This window comes from Pagrus major, chromosome 23 (genome assembly GCF_040436345.1).
Source record: "Pagrus major chromosome 23, Pma_NU_1.0".
NCBI lineage: Eukaryota > Metazoa > Chordata > Actinopteri > Spariformes > Sparidae > Pagrus > Pagrus major.
The window spans coordinates 4,531,188-4,543,101 of NC_133237.1; the positions used below are offsets into that span (position 1 = coordinate 4,531,188).

The 11,914-nt window shown below is 40.8% G+C and overlaps 1 protein-coding gene across 1 annotated transcript; it reads left to right on the plus strand.

The window, feature by feature from the left end:
* The first annotated feature begins 305 nt into the window (after positions 1-305).
* aldh16a1 (aldehyde dehydrogenase 16 family, member A1) lies at positions 306-11,468 on the plus strand. Its single transcript, XM_073493743.1, has 17 exons — positions 306-635; positions 1,894-1,993; positions 2,615-2,741; positions 2,840-2,997; positions 3,095-3,172; positions 3,608-3,795; positions 3,917-4,075; positions 4,158-4,316; positions 5,265-5,421; positions 5,777-5,852; positions 6,146-6,251; positions 7,339-7,469; positions 7,690-7,860; positions 8,809-9,013; positions 9,125-9,310; positions 9,771-9,896; positions 10,068-11,468. The coding sequence occupies exons 1-17, from the start codon at positions 546-548 to the stop codon at positions 10,245-10,247; spliced, it is 2,397 nt and encodes a 798-aa protein (XP_073349844.1). The 5' UTR covers positions 306-545; the 3' UTR covers positions 10,248-11,468.
* Positions 11,469-11,914: the final 446 nt, after the last annotated feature.

The following is an 11,914-nucleotide window of genomic DNA, read 5'->3' on the forward strand; positions in this document are numbered from 1 at the left end:
GATATTTAAAAAAATATTTGACAAGGGCCGCGAATTGTCTAAACTTTTTAAATGAATAGTTACTATAAGTTAGTTACTAAAATATTCACACAGTATAACTACTAGCAACATTTATTAAAACTCGTCAGGCGTTGCGCAACACGGAGCGGACTCCCCAGCTAAAAATAAAATATATCTAAAATTGCTGTCTGTAGCTTACAAAACCAGTCAACATTAAGTTTGTGTTGCTTCTGATAAATTAGCCTGGGGCTCTAAATGAGTCGTTTGGAAACTGGACACAACACCGGAAGCAAGCAGGAGTGAACACTCTCGCTCTGCAAATTCACAGCTACAGCGCAAGTCTCAAGGTTTCTTAGTGGGAGGGAAGCTAGCACGTTGTTTTTGACGTGGAGTGAGTGGGACTTCACTTTCCTTCCTGCTAGCCTTTTCTCTGTAGTTTCTTGCAGGAAACAACCTTCAAAGTTAAGTTTTTTCACCGTGAACGCCACCCAGAAACGAATAAACAGCGCAGGGGAGATTTACTTCCTCTCTGACTTGTAACTATTATGGCCGGTAGCACCATCAAGACAGTGTACGATATTTTTCAAAGCATGGAGTCCGGACCAGCAGCAACTTCAAGCTACGCCACTGCAAAGGTAAAGTTATCCACATAATTCACAGCAGAGGAGGAGATGTGACAGCCGTGGTTGACATAAAACTATGTTTTGCTGTCGGCAAATATTAGCTTCTTTTACTGCTCACTTAAGTTAGCCTGTTCCTGTGAGACTGTTTGACCCATGTGAAGTTCATTAACTGTTAGCTGACTGTAACTCACAAGGCAAACATGTGACTTACACTGTACAGTTGTTGATTATGAAATGTCAAAGGTGCAGCAAGATGTTAGGATGTCAGGGAAATCTCACCCACTGATCTTTGATAATTTTGTCTCATTCATCCATCCATCAGAGTCAGATAAGAGTATTAGGGGTGAATTGCTGGGGTTAGATTCAGGGTTTGATCAGATAATTTGTTGGTTATGTAGATGTTTGTTTGTCCAAGGATCAGATAATTTGTTCAGATGTCATAGTAGTAGTAGTAGTTGTTCATTTTGATGAAACGGCTCCAAGACCAAGACTGGTGTATAGTTGACCTCATCCCTGCAGTTTCTCTTTCTGTTGTAACAAGAGACTGACAAAAGGTCATCAAATAAAGATGTAGCTATATTACAATGCGATATCAGAGGAGCTTTAGTCCGGCCTAACATGTTGCCAACTGAAGATGAGCTTGGTTATCCAGAGAGAAGGTCAACTCTGCACTTTGCTCTTCTGTCTGTAAATAGTTGACACACTGCCTGTCCAGCAGAGGTGGTGTCTTCCTGACCAATAAACTGTGAGCAGAGTTTTGGCACTGTTTCATGTACAGTGTCAGATCCATAGCAAAAAGTTTTATAGTGTTTAAAAGTACCCAAACGTCATACTTGAGTAAAAGTAAGGGTATCATGTTAAAATATTAAGTTGGTAAAGGTGAAAGTCACCCCATAGGAATAATACTTGAGTCAAAGTCTTGAAGCATCGGACAGTTAATGTAGAGTATTAAAAGTAATTTATGGCAATACAAACAAACAAACAAATATATATTTACATGTAGACTGAATACTGTGAGTCAACTGATTATCAGTTTGGCTGATTCTTGGATTAGATACTCACTTTTTTTTTCCTGATTAGTGGAATCAATGTTTCTTTTTTTAATCCCATTGCTGATTAAAGAAAAGAAAGAAATTTAAAAACATACCGCTTACTTAAAATTGTAATATTTGCCTCCAGAATGTATTGGAATGGAAGTATAAAATTATCAGTAAAGTACACAGAGCTGTTTTGGGCATTCTCCATATAGACTGTTACTCTCTCCTATCAGGCCTGGCTGGATCACCATTCCCGTTCTCTGGGTCTGTTCATCGATGGCAAGTTTGTTTGTCCTGCAGACAGACAGAGTCGCTCCCTCACTGATTCTAAAGGTAAGTGCAGCCTGAGTTAGGAGCACATAGAAAACCTACACAACTTAGACTCACTTCTATTTCAGCTTCATCACCCCCTTCTATTCAAAGTAGGGCTGGACGATATGACCTTAAAATGATATCACAATATTTTTGGGCCATATCTCGATACACAATATCTACCTCCACATTTTGAAATCTCTCAAAAGCTCTTCATAAATGCTAGGACAGGGCGACAAAATTAAACATCAGAATATTTCTGACCCAACAGGCCCCACTTCGATATTGATACTGCAACAATATTGCAGAGATGACTATTGGTACTTTCACAAAATACTAACACAATGAGATTTCTGATAAATAATCATCAGTAATGTGGATATAATGACTAAGTGGGTAAAGACAAGTATTAGAAGAAGTAGAACAGTCTGGTTAGTTCAGAAAATGACATCACTTTACTGTAACCCAGCTGGAAAAGACAACAGTTATGCCATATCACCATATAACGATATCCAAAATCTAAGACAATATAAAGTCACATATCACGATAACAATAAATGTTGCTTATATTGCCCAGCCCTAATTCAAATTATTCAAAGAAACTGACCACATGTAAGTTTTTTCACTCCTTTTGGTCTCCAGGTGTTAACGTGTGCAGCACGGTGTGCGCTGTGAAGGACGACATTTCCCAGTGCGCCTCCTCTGCGGTGAACGGCTTCAAGGCCTGGAGCACACTGAGCTGCTACCAGAGGGCCAAAGTGCTGCTCAGGTAAACTCACCTTTACACATTTCAGGAGCCTCAGCACCAACTGTACCACTGTCCTAATGTGGAGATGAATGTATGTGTTGCCTGCCCTCCACTAACAGGTTGGTGAGCGTTCTCGGGCAGCACGGCCAGTGTGTGTCAGAGCTGTCGGAGCTGTGTGGGGCCTCCTGCTCATCCTCCACCCTCGTCAGACTGCTGCAGTACTACAGCAGTTGGGCTCAGCTCAGAGACACGCTCATCACCAACTGGACACCACTGGGTGAGGTTAAAGCATTTACAATTGGGATATACTATTTATTTTCAATTATGTTTTTGATTAATTTTGATTTTGTTTATCTGTTTGTCCTGTTTTCCAGGTGTGGTGGCAGTAGTTGTCTCTGATGACTGCTCTCTTTATTCCCTGATGCTCAAAGTCTTACCAGCACTGGCCATGGGTAACACACACACAGACACACACTACTAATTAGATACACATTGGAAAAAGTTCCCTTTTCTAATGGGAACTAATGATTACTTTCATTATCAATTAAAGGGCCTTATCAATTTATCATTTGATCAATTCATTATTTGGTGTATAAAACACTAGAAAGCCACCTCCATCACAGCTTCCTGTTGTCCAAGATGATGTCAGCAAAAGGCATGTTTTGTACAACCAACACTCCCAACACCAAAGATATTCCACTCACAAAAACGGAAGCAAAAAATGATCATATTTGAGAGGTGGAGATGCTTAAATGTTTGCCATTTGACTGATTGATTCACTGGCTAATTGTTGCAGCTCTGATCAAATCCAAATTCTTTGTTTGTTCGTTTTTATCCAAAATCGTTCTGAGGTGTTGTGAGTTAAAATTGGATCTGCCTTCCCCCAGGCAACTCTGTCATCATCGTCCCTGGTCTGAACAACGCCCCTCCGGCGCTCCTATTGGCCCAGCTTTTCATAGGAGCAGGACTTCCTACCGGGGCTCTAAATGTTTTAACAGGAAGTGACGTGTCACTGGGTGCCAAAGTAGCTCAGAACCCCAACATCAGCTATGTCACCTACAGCGGCAACAAGCAGGTGCGTGTGTGAGAAGGTTGTTTGAGTACCCGTCTATACATTTGTTATAAGGCTTTCAACACTGTTTTTAATATTAGCAATATTAGCTAAATCATTGCGACAATGTTATCTTCTCGGTCAGGATGGGGTGATGCTGTGCAAGGACACAGCAGGGATGGGCGTTCCACTCTCAGTCTCCCCCTGCATCGGCGCTTCATCTCCCTTCATTGTCTTTGAGTCAGCTGACATTGACAGCGCAGTGGATGGAGTGATAGAGACTGCCTTCAAGAAGAAAAGAGAGGTGATGTACGCAAATAAGTGTGTCATGCCATCCCGTCAGACCACCATGTCTCTAACTGTCCTCTCTTTCTCCCTACCCGCAGGTCAACTGGGTGTTGTGCGTGCAGGAGAACATTGTGGACAAAGTTGTGGCCCGTCTCAAGCTCCGTATGGCAGGGATGAAGTGTGTGGCGCTGCACAGTGACGGAGACAGGGTCCTGGTGGACGCTGCAATCCAAGAAGCTCAGCAGCAGGGGGCCACGGTTAGTCAGAACCATTTATTTTGACCTGGATTTCTTGACTATGCAAGGCGGCGTAATACGCATCATTTTACTTCATGTCCACCTTGTGCACCCGTGCTTGTGCCCGTGCATGAGAAATATTTGTCATCAATTAACGTATTTACTTTTTTAAAGTATCACACTATTTTGTATGTTTTTTCAACACCAGTAGAGCAATTGAGAGAACTGTGTGGCTAGCTATTTAGCAGACGCTAACTTTCCTCATAATACTATTACAGCCAGTGCACATAAGGTTAATCACCTCTATGCTGCTGCTGCTGTAGTATCACTGTATAAACTCTTGTAACAGTGGGTAAAACATTATAGCTAAGACTTAAAAAGTTAGTTATCTAATGCTACTTAGAAGTTAACAGATGCCAAGTTTCTATCTTAACATTATTACCTTCATCTTTAAGTTAATGTCTCTTGTCTTCATAAGGACCACAGCGGCACTGGCTTTGACCCAGTGCTGTCCTTAATATTTTGTAATATTTTGTTTTTGTAATGATTTAATATCTCCTTTCTTAAAATGTCACATAACATGGACTATATTGCTTTAAGTAGTGTTAGCTAGCTAACTTTGTTAGCACTAGTTTGGTGGCTAAAATGCTTTAGCTACTGTAACAAGAGTTTATGCAGTGACAAGTCAACAGTGTGCACTTTATTGATAATTATAATTGTGTGCACCTGCTGTTGTTATTGTATAACAAAAGTTAGTTTCAGCTAAGGTAGCTAGCTGGAAAAGCTGGAAATGTAGTGAGAAAAATGGCCAACATTTTTGGGGGGAATATAGAAAATAGTTGTAAACGATTAAGTCAAAAAGTAGAAAAATGAAGGAATTGAAAAACAGTACTGAGCTGTAACCTACAGGTGTTTGGGTTTCTTACATACGTAATGAAAAACAGTTATTTTTCTCTCTCTGGTCTCCAGTTGATTCAGCCCTGCGCTGCCCCCCCATCGGGTGCCCAGTACCCTCCCACAGTGCTCTGTGGGGCGGCCCCCTCCTCTCCGTTTGTGGTCTGCCCCGCCCCTGGACCACTGCTGCCTCTCATGACCTTTAGATCCCACACAGAAGGAGTGACCCTTGGTAAGAGAGCGTCTATGGATCTGACTGAAGATTTAGTACAGTTACCTTTGATGAATATGAACAGCTCTCTTACAATAACTGGAAGTTCATTTTCGGGCTTTAGATACTGTGTTGGAGATTTGTTAAAGATATGATGTAGCACTTTATCATCATTAATTCATTATCACAGTAGTTGGGATAAATTTGGATTCGATGTATGAGGTTGTAGTTGACTCTACATTGCCTTTACATTGTTGTGTTTTTTTAACTGGTTAACAGATGTTTCTCTGTTCAATAAAACAGATTTCAAGGGATTGTATATCTTTTGATATCAAATTTCCACTTGAACCATAGTAACAGTCTCTCTTCTACACAGGAAACCACACCCCTCATGGCCAGGCAGCCTCTATCTGGACTGAAGACCTCACACTGGCACTGGAGACAGCCAAGAGGTGCAAACATTTGCACACTTACACATGTCTTCTTTTCATCTTCCTCTACTTTTCCTTCTTCTCTTTAGTTTTCACCTTCCACTTACTTTTCTTGTGTATTTCTTTTCCAATGATGGCTACATTCAATTTATGTGAGGCACTTCCTGGGCTCTGATATGGTGCAACACTTAATGGAATGGAGCCAGGCCCTTGCTAACGTTATTATTTACACCAGTGTGTTTCCTGTTATGACAAGTGAAAATGTCTGCTGTGAAAAGGGTCTTTTTACTTTACTTGTTTTCCTCTCTCCTCAGTCTGTCAGTTGGCTCTGTGTGGGTGAATTCCCACTCTGTGTCTGACCCCTGTATGCCGGTCTCTGGTCATAAAGACAGCGGCACCTGCACTGATGGAGGACAGGAGGTAGGTTTTAGTAGTTCATCACACTGTTGCACTTTAACAGGAGACACCAACAGAGCCCCAAAAATGATGTAGGAATATGAAGCAGGAAATGTAGTGAGCAGTTTATTACCATCTCAGTAATCTTTTGTCCCAGAAATATCCACTCCAAGATGGAAGAAGTGTCTGTAAACTTCCAAGTAACATTAGCTAGTTAACTTAGTGTTGACTTGTCGGCTAAAGTGCTTAGCAACTATTACAAGAGTTTATGCAATGATGCTACAGCAGTATGCAGTACAGTATATTGATGATTAACATAAAATGCACTGACTGGTGTAGTTTTCTTCCAGAAATGAGCTTTAGCTAGATAGTTAAAAAAAACTATACTCATTTCAGTGAAGTATTTTCATTAAATATCCTAAATCAGCTTCTTTTTTATATTACACATTTGAAGCAGTTTGTTAACAAGTGAAACCGAATATAAACCGGTATGTATCGGTGTTAATATTGGATTTTATTTAGATTTAACTGCCAGCTGTGTTTGATCTGCCTCCATTTTGTCAATGGTTTGTTGACACTCAGTAGTCCATCTAACCAAGTGGAGATATCATCACCGTCAGAAATTCCTCAGGCTCAGGACTAGACAACTAGAAGGCTGACGTAAACGTACTCGTAATTACAGTCGAAACAATATGACATGAACGCAGCATTAAACCATGGGCCAATCATTACTCTGCACATGCACGGACACTCATCAAGCATTAGAAAAAAAATCTTGTTTTGTGCAGAGCATGAATAAATAACTAATTTCACCCTTCTTTTTATCTTAGCACACATTTTTAATTTCAAGATTTTATTTTTATCTACTGTTTGATGGTAAAGAATAATTAAAAACAGTTGAATGGCAGAAAAGTTGAAATAAAATGAATTAATTAGATATTGATGTTTCCAATTATATTTTTTTGACTTGTCTGATAACCTTTAGCTACATCTAGTCAATTTTGGGGCTCTATACACACCAGCCACTGCAGGGATCGTGCATAACACAACAGTTACTAACCACTATTTAGATTCTTGTCCTGTATGTTGACCTGCTTTCTGCTTTCTTCAGGGTCTGTACCAGTTTCTACGTCTGCCCTCTTCTTCTCCTCTCCCTCGCTCCTCCCCCGTCTCTATGAACTACTCAAACTTTGGAACAGCAGCATGCCCGGCTATCATTCCTGATGATTCAGACCCTGCCAGGTGGGCTTGTAATGCTTTCTTTACTTTAAGTCATGTTGACAAGGTATTGCAAGGCATCAGAGCTGTTCAAGACACATGCGATTAATTAATTTTAAGTATTTAACAGCCTTATATGTAGTAATACATGCAGGGTCAAGGAGGTGATTTTCTCTGCTTTCTTAAATTCTACCCATTTATCAGTCCACATGTATCACTCCCTTCCGACCTCTTCTCTTCTCAGTGCTCCTAAGCCCTACCTGCAGTTTGTCGGTGGGAAGGCATGTAAATCAGTGTCTGGCTGCAGTCTGGCTGTGCGGTCCCCAGGGGGCAGCGGTGTGTTAGCCTATTGTCCAGACGGAGGCAGGAAAGATGTCCGTAATGCCGTGGAGGCTGCTATCAAAGTCCAGCCTGGGTGAGTGCATTGCCACGTGAACATACACAAACTACTGCAAGTCAGACGATCAAAGTCAAACCAAAAAGCTCAAATAAGTAAATGTTGTGTTTTCAAAGTCACAAACCCAGACCCAGATAAAATGCAGCTATTGTGCAGCACATGAAGGAGGTGGCAAAATATCAGCAGTGGTTTAAAGCATGATTTGCTCACCACACTAACAAAAAAGAGCATAACAGAAAACTTCACATAATGTGGATCGCTCACATCTGGCGAATATCTAATCCACTTAGGAGGTGTCAGTCAGTATCAGCGCCAGTACTCCTCCAATAGATCAGATCAGTGCATCCTTGACCATAATCAGTCATTTTGACCACAGTTTATCGTTATCTCCTTCATTTGAGAGCAAATTAGATGTGTAGTTCTCACATACAATGCCAAAGGGCCTCCCCCAAAAACAACCCTTGTTCTTCTTACTCATAGAGTGCTCACTGTGAATTCGTCAGCAAAGACATTTGTTCAGTTTGGCCCAGGCTTAAACCCTCTCCTTTTCCTAGTTAAAATGTAACACCCGCTGTTAAAGCTTGACAGAGCTTTAAAACTTTCTGAGGTGAAGTTAAACAGTTATCAAGGACATTCAGGCTTTCAGACTCTCACAGAGACACTCATGTTTACAATCCAGATAGGTAGCAAGGTATTTCACAACACAGTGGGCTGTGTGTGTTTATCGCCAGTCAAAGTTGAACATTTCTGCTGAGTCATACACAGTGTAAAAACTTAAATCCAATAAACACACAGATCTTTTTGTTACTACATACAAACCATTAAAGGAATAGTAAATGTTCATTATATTTTTCCTGCAGAACATTCATACAGTTTAAATATCTATACCAAAATAATAGAATGTAATATGACAAAGAAACACAAAGATGGTCACACGTTTCTTTTAACATCCTTCCCCTCCTCTAGCTGGATGAAGAAGAGTCCCTGTGCACGTGCTCAGTCACTCTACTCCCTCGCTAAGGGCCTGGAGGCAAAGAGGCAGGATGTAGCTGCGTCAATCAACATCCAGACCGGTCTTTCAATGGACGAGGCTGAGAAGGAGGTGGAGCTCAGCATAGCCAGGCTCAGTGATTGGGCAGCTTACTGCGACAAAGTCCATGGTGGAGCTCTGGTGAGGCTTTTTTTAATATCATACAAAATGAACAAATTAAATGATTGTCAGGAAGATTAGTAATGATGGCTGATCCCCAAACTTACATCTTGTTGTGTCCTTCTCCTTCAGCCTATGCCACAGTCTGGCTCTGCTCTGTCCCTCCCCGAAGCCTTGGGAGTTGTGGGGGTTGTCCTCCCTGACAAAAATCCCCTCCTCTCTATGGTGACACTTCTTGGGGCAGCCATTGCCACAGGCAATGCCGTTGTCATGGTTCCCAGTCAGAAGTATCCACTACCAGCCTTGGCATTCATTCAGGTAAGTGTTGGAAGGAAGGCATCTGCACTTGTCAACACAATAGTTAGAAAATGCTTCACATTTGGATCTGGATCAAATTGTACTTACTTGTAGATACCAAATACCTAAATACACCTGATTTTTTTCATCAGGATCCATGCATTATTGCTTGAGAAATAACGGAAAATGTTGAAAAATGCCCTATCTTGCAGTGTTTAGAAAGTGAGAGAGAATTTGTGGATCAGCCCCTTTATCCGGATCCCCATCCAAATTTTATTGAAGAGTTTATTCTGGGCCGAGACCATTAACCTCCTTTGCAGAGGTCATAAAATTGTGCCAAGAACAGACTCTTGAGGTGCGCCACAGTCGAAACAGCTGCAGCAGACACATCACCAACCCCCACTGAGAACAGTATACCTGTCTATGTATCTGTAAACACTCATTTTGTCTCTTAAGCCCATTTCCTCCTCTTCCTCCTTAGGTGCTCCAATCTTCAGACCTGCCAGCAGGTTTGGTAAATATCATTACAGGAGGCAGAGACCAGATGACAGTGGCTCTGGCTAATCACAGTGTCATCAAGGCCATCTGGTACTGGGGCAGCGCTGAGGTAAGGACTCAACACCAACACGTACAGCACGGTTCAGATTTTGTCGGAAATGCGGGGCACAGCTCCCCCTGAAAGCAGGAATCTATTAACAATACCCAGGACACTTAAAAACAGACCGCAGTCCTACTACATACAGTAATCTTCACCACTGCTGTCTGATTCCTTCCACAGGGCTGTCAGTACCTCCAGCACACCTGCACCAGTCCTCTGAAAACCCTGAGGCTCTTCTGCCAAAAGGATGAGGAGGGGAAAGATGGAGGGAAGGACTGGACTCAGTCTAACCCCTCATTCATGGAAGAGATGTGGAGAAATGCTGTCCAGTGGAAGAGTGTCTGGATTCCTACTGCGTAAGAAGACAGAGGGAGGGAGAATAAAAGATGGTCACAAGAAAGATGGAGGGGAGAAGAGTTGCAGATATTTGCTGTTTCAACATCTGTAAATAACTGCAGGATGTAGAGTTAAACTGAAGGAGCAAAAAAATCATGAGATGTCGGTGCAATTAACAGTGAACAGAAATGAATTGATAATAAAAATGATAATAAGTTTGTTTGTTAAGCCCCTCCCTCCATAGTTACTGCTGCTGCACCTGTCAAATGTCTTCACTGGTTTTACCATAATGACTCTGGCCATTTGTTGCTAGAATTAACCAAGTGTGTATTCTGATACATAATGAAGTGAAGGCCAGGATTTGTTTAGCAGCTTTTGAGTGAGTGAGAATAATGAGAAAGTTAGAGATAAAATATATTAACAGCTCTAATTTTTAGGTTATGGCACGAGAAGCCACAGAGACCGAGTCTGGGTTACATTTTGCAAAAACATAACAAAACAAACATACAGACCATGAAGCACTTAAACTAGAGAGGAGATTTCGAAAGTATTTAACTAAAATTCTTAAACTGACAATGTTGAAGGTCGAATGTTAGCAGTACTATTGATGTATTAACGTGGTATAAAAGTCAGTGATACTAAAAATCTACAAGGGGGAAATTGTCATATATTCCTTCTTTATGATGGGGACAGCCATTCTGCAACCGTAAAAACAGTCCCTGGTGACTTTCTACCTCTATCCTCTGCTATTATTGTTCTATTTAGTTACATTTGTTTTTCCAGGCAGACTTGCAGGTAGCAGAGCCCTGAAATGGTATTCAGAAAGCTACAGATATTTTTGAAGTGACAGAGAGAAATGGTTTAATCTATAATTGTTGGAATAAAGTATATAAGTTGTAGTAAAGGTGTTTTTTTTTTCTACAAATGCATTTCTTTTTGCATTATACAACTTGAAACCTGTTCTGCCTTACGGTTCTATCGATAACTGAACACATACCAATGAATTCTGTGTAAACTCAATCTAAATATGCCAATCTAGTGTACTGTATATCTCTGTCACTGTACAATAAACTAGCTTTTATCCATGGAGGTACACTTAGCGCAAACATTCCTAGTAAAATCCAGTTTGTTTCCATGTTCAAGTTCACATTGTAAAAAATATAAAATCTGTGTGTTTCCAGAGTATGACACTGAGTTTCACTGTCGAAAAGCCTAAATAAAAAATACAATCATGTAATGAATTTATACACTCTATTGTCTTTTTCGTTTCTAACTTTGGTGATCCCTTAATGTTTCATCTGCTGTGATATAAGGCCAAATACCTGCTAAAGCAATGGAATCCTCATCAGATTTATTGTGTTTAGTGCTAATTAGCAAATGCTTGCTAACACGCTTCACTCAGATGTTGAACATGCCGAACATTATACCTTCTTCACATTAGCATTTTAGCACTGTCAATGTGAGCATGTTAGAATGCTCACATTAGCATTAGCTCAAAGCACCACTCAGAGAGCTACGGTAAACTCTTGAAGTCTGTACTTGCAGAGTAGTTTGATTTACATTGATTTATCCAGTAACTGGTTGTTAAGTAATTGGCCTAGACTGTTGTAAGTATTGACATTTTCACTCAGAGGTTTTGCATATCATCTGCCTCAGTGCATTGTAGTAATTTCTAGAAAAGAGCCATGGTT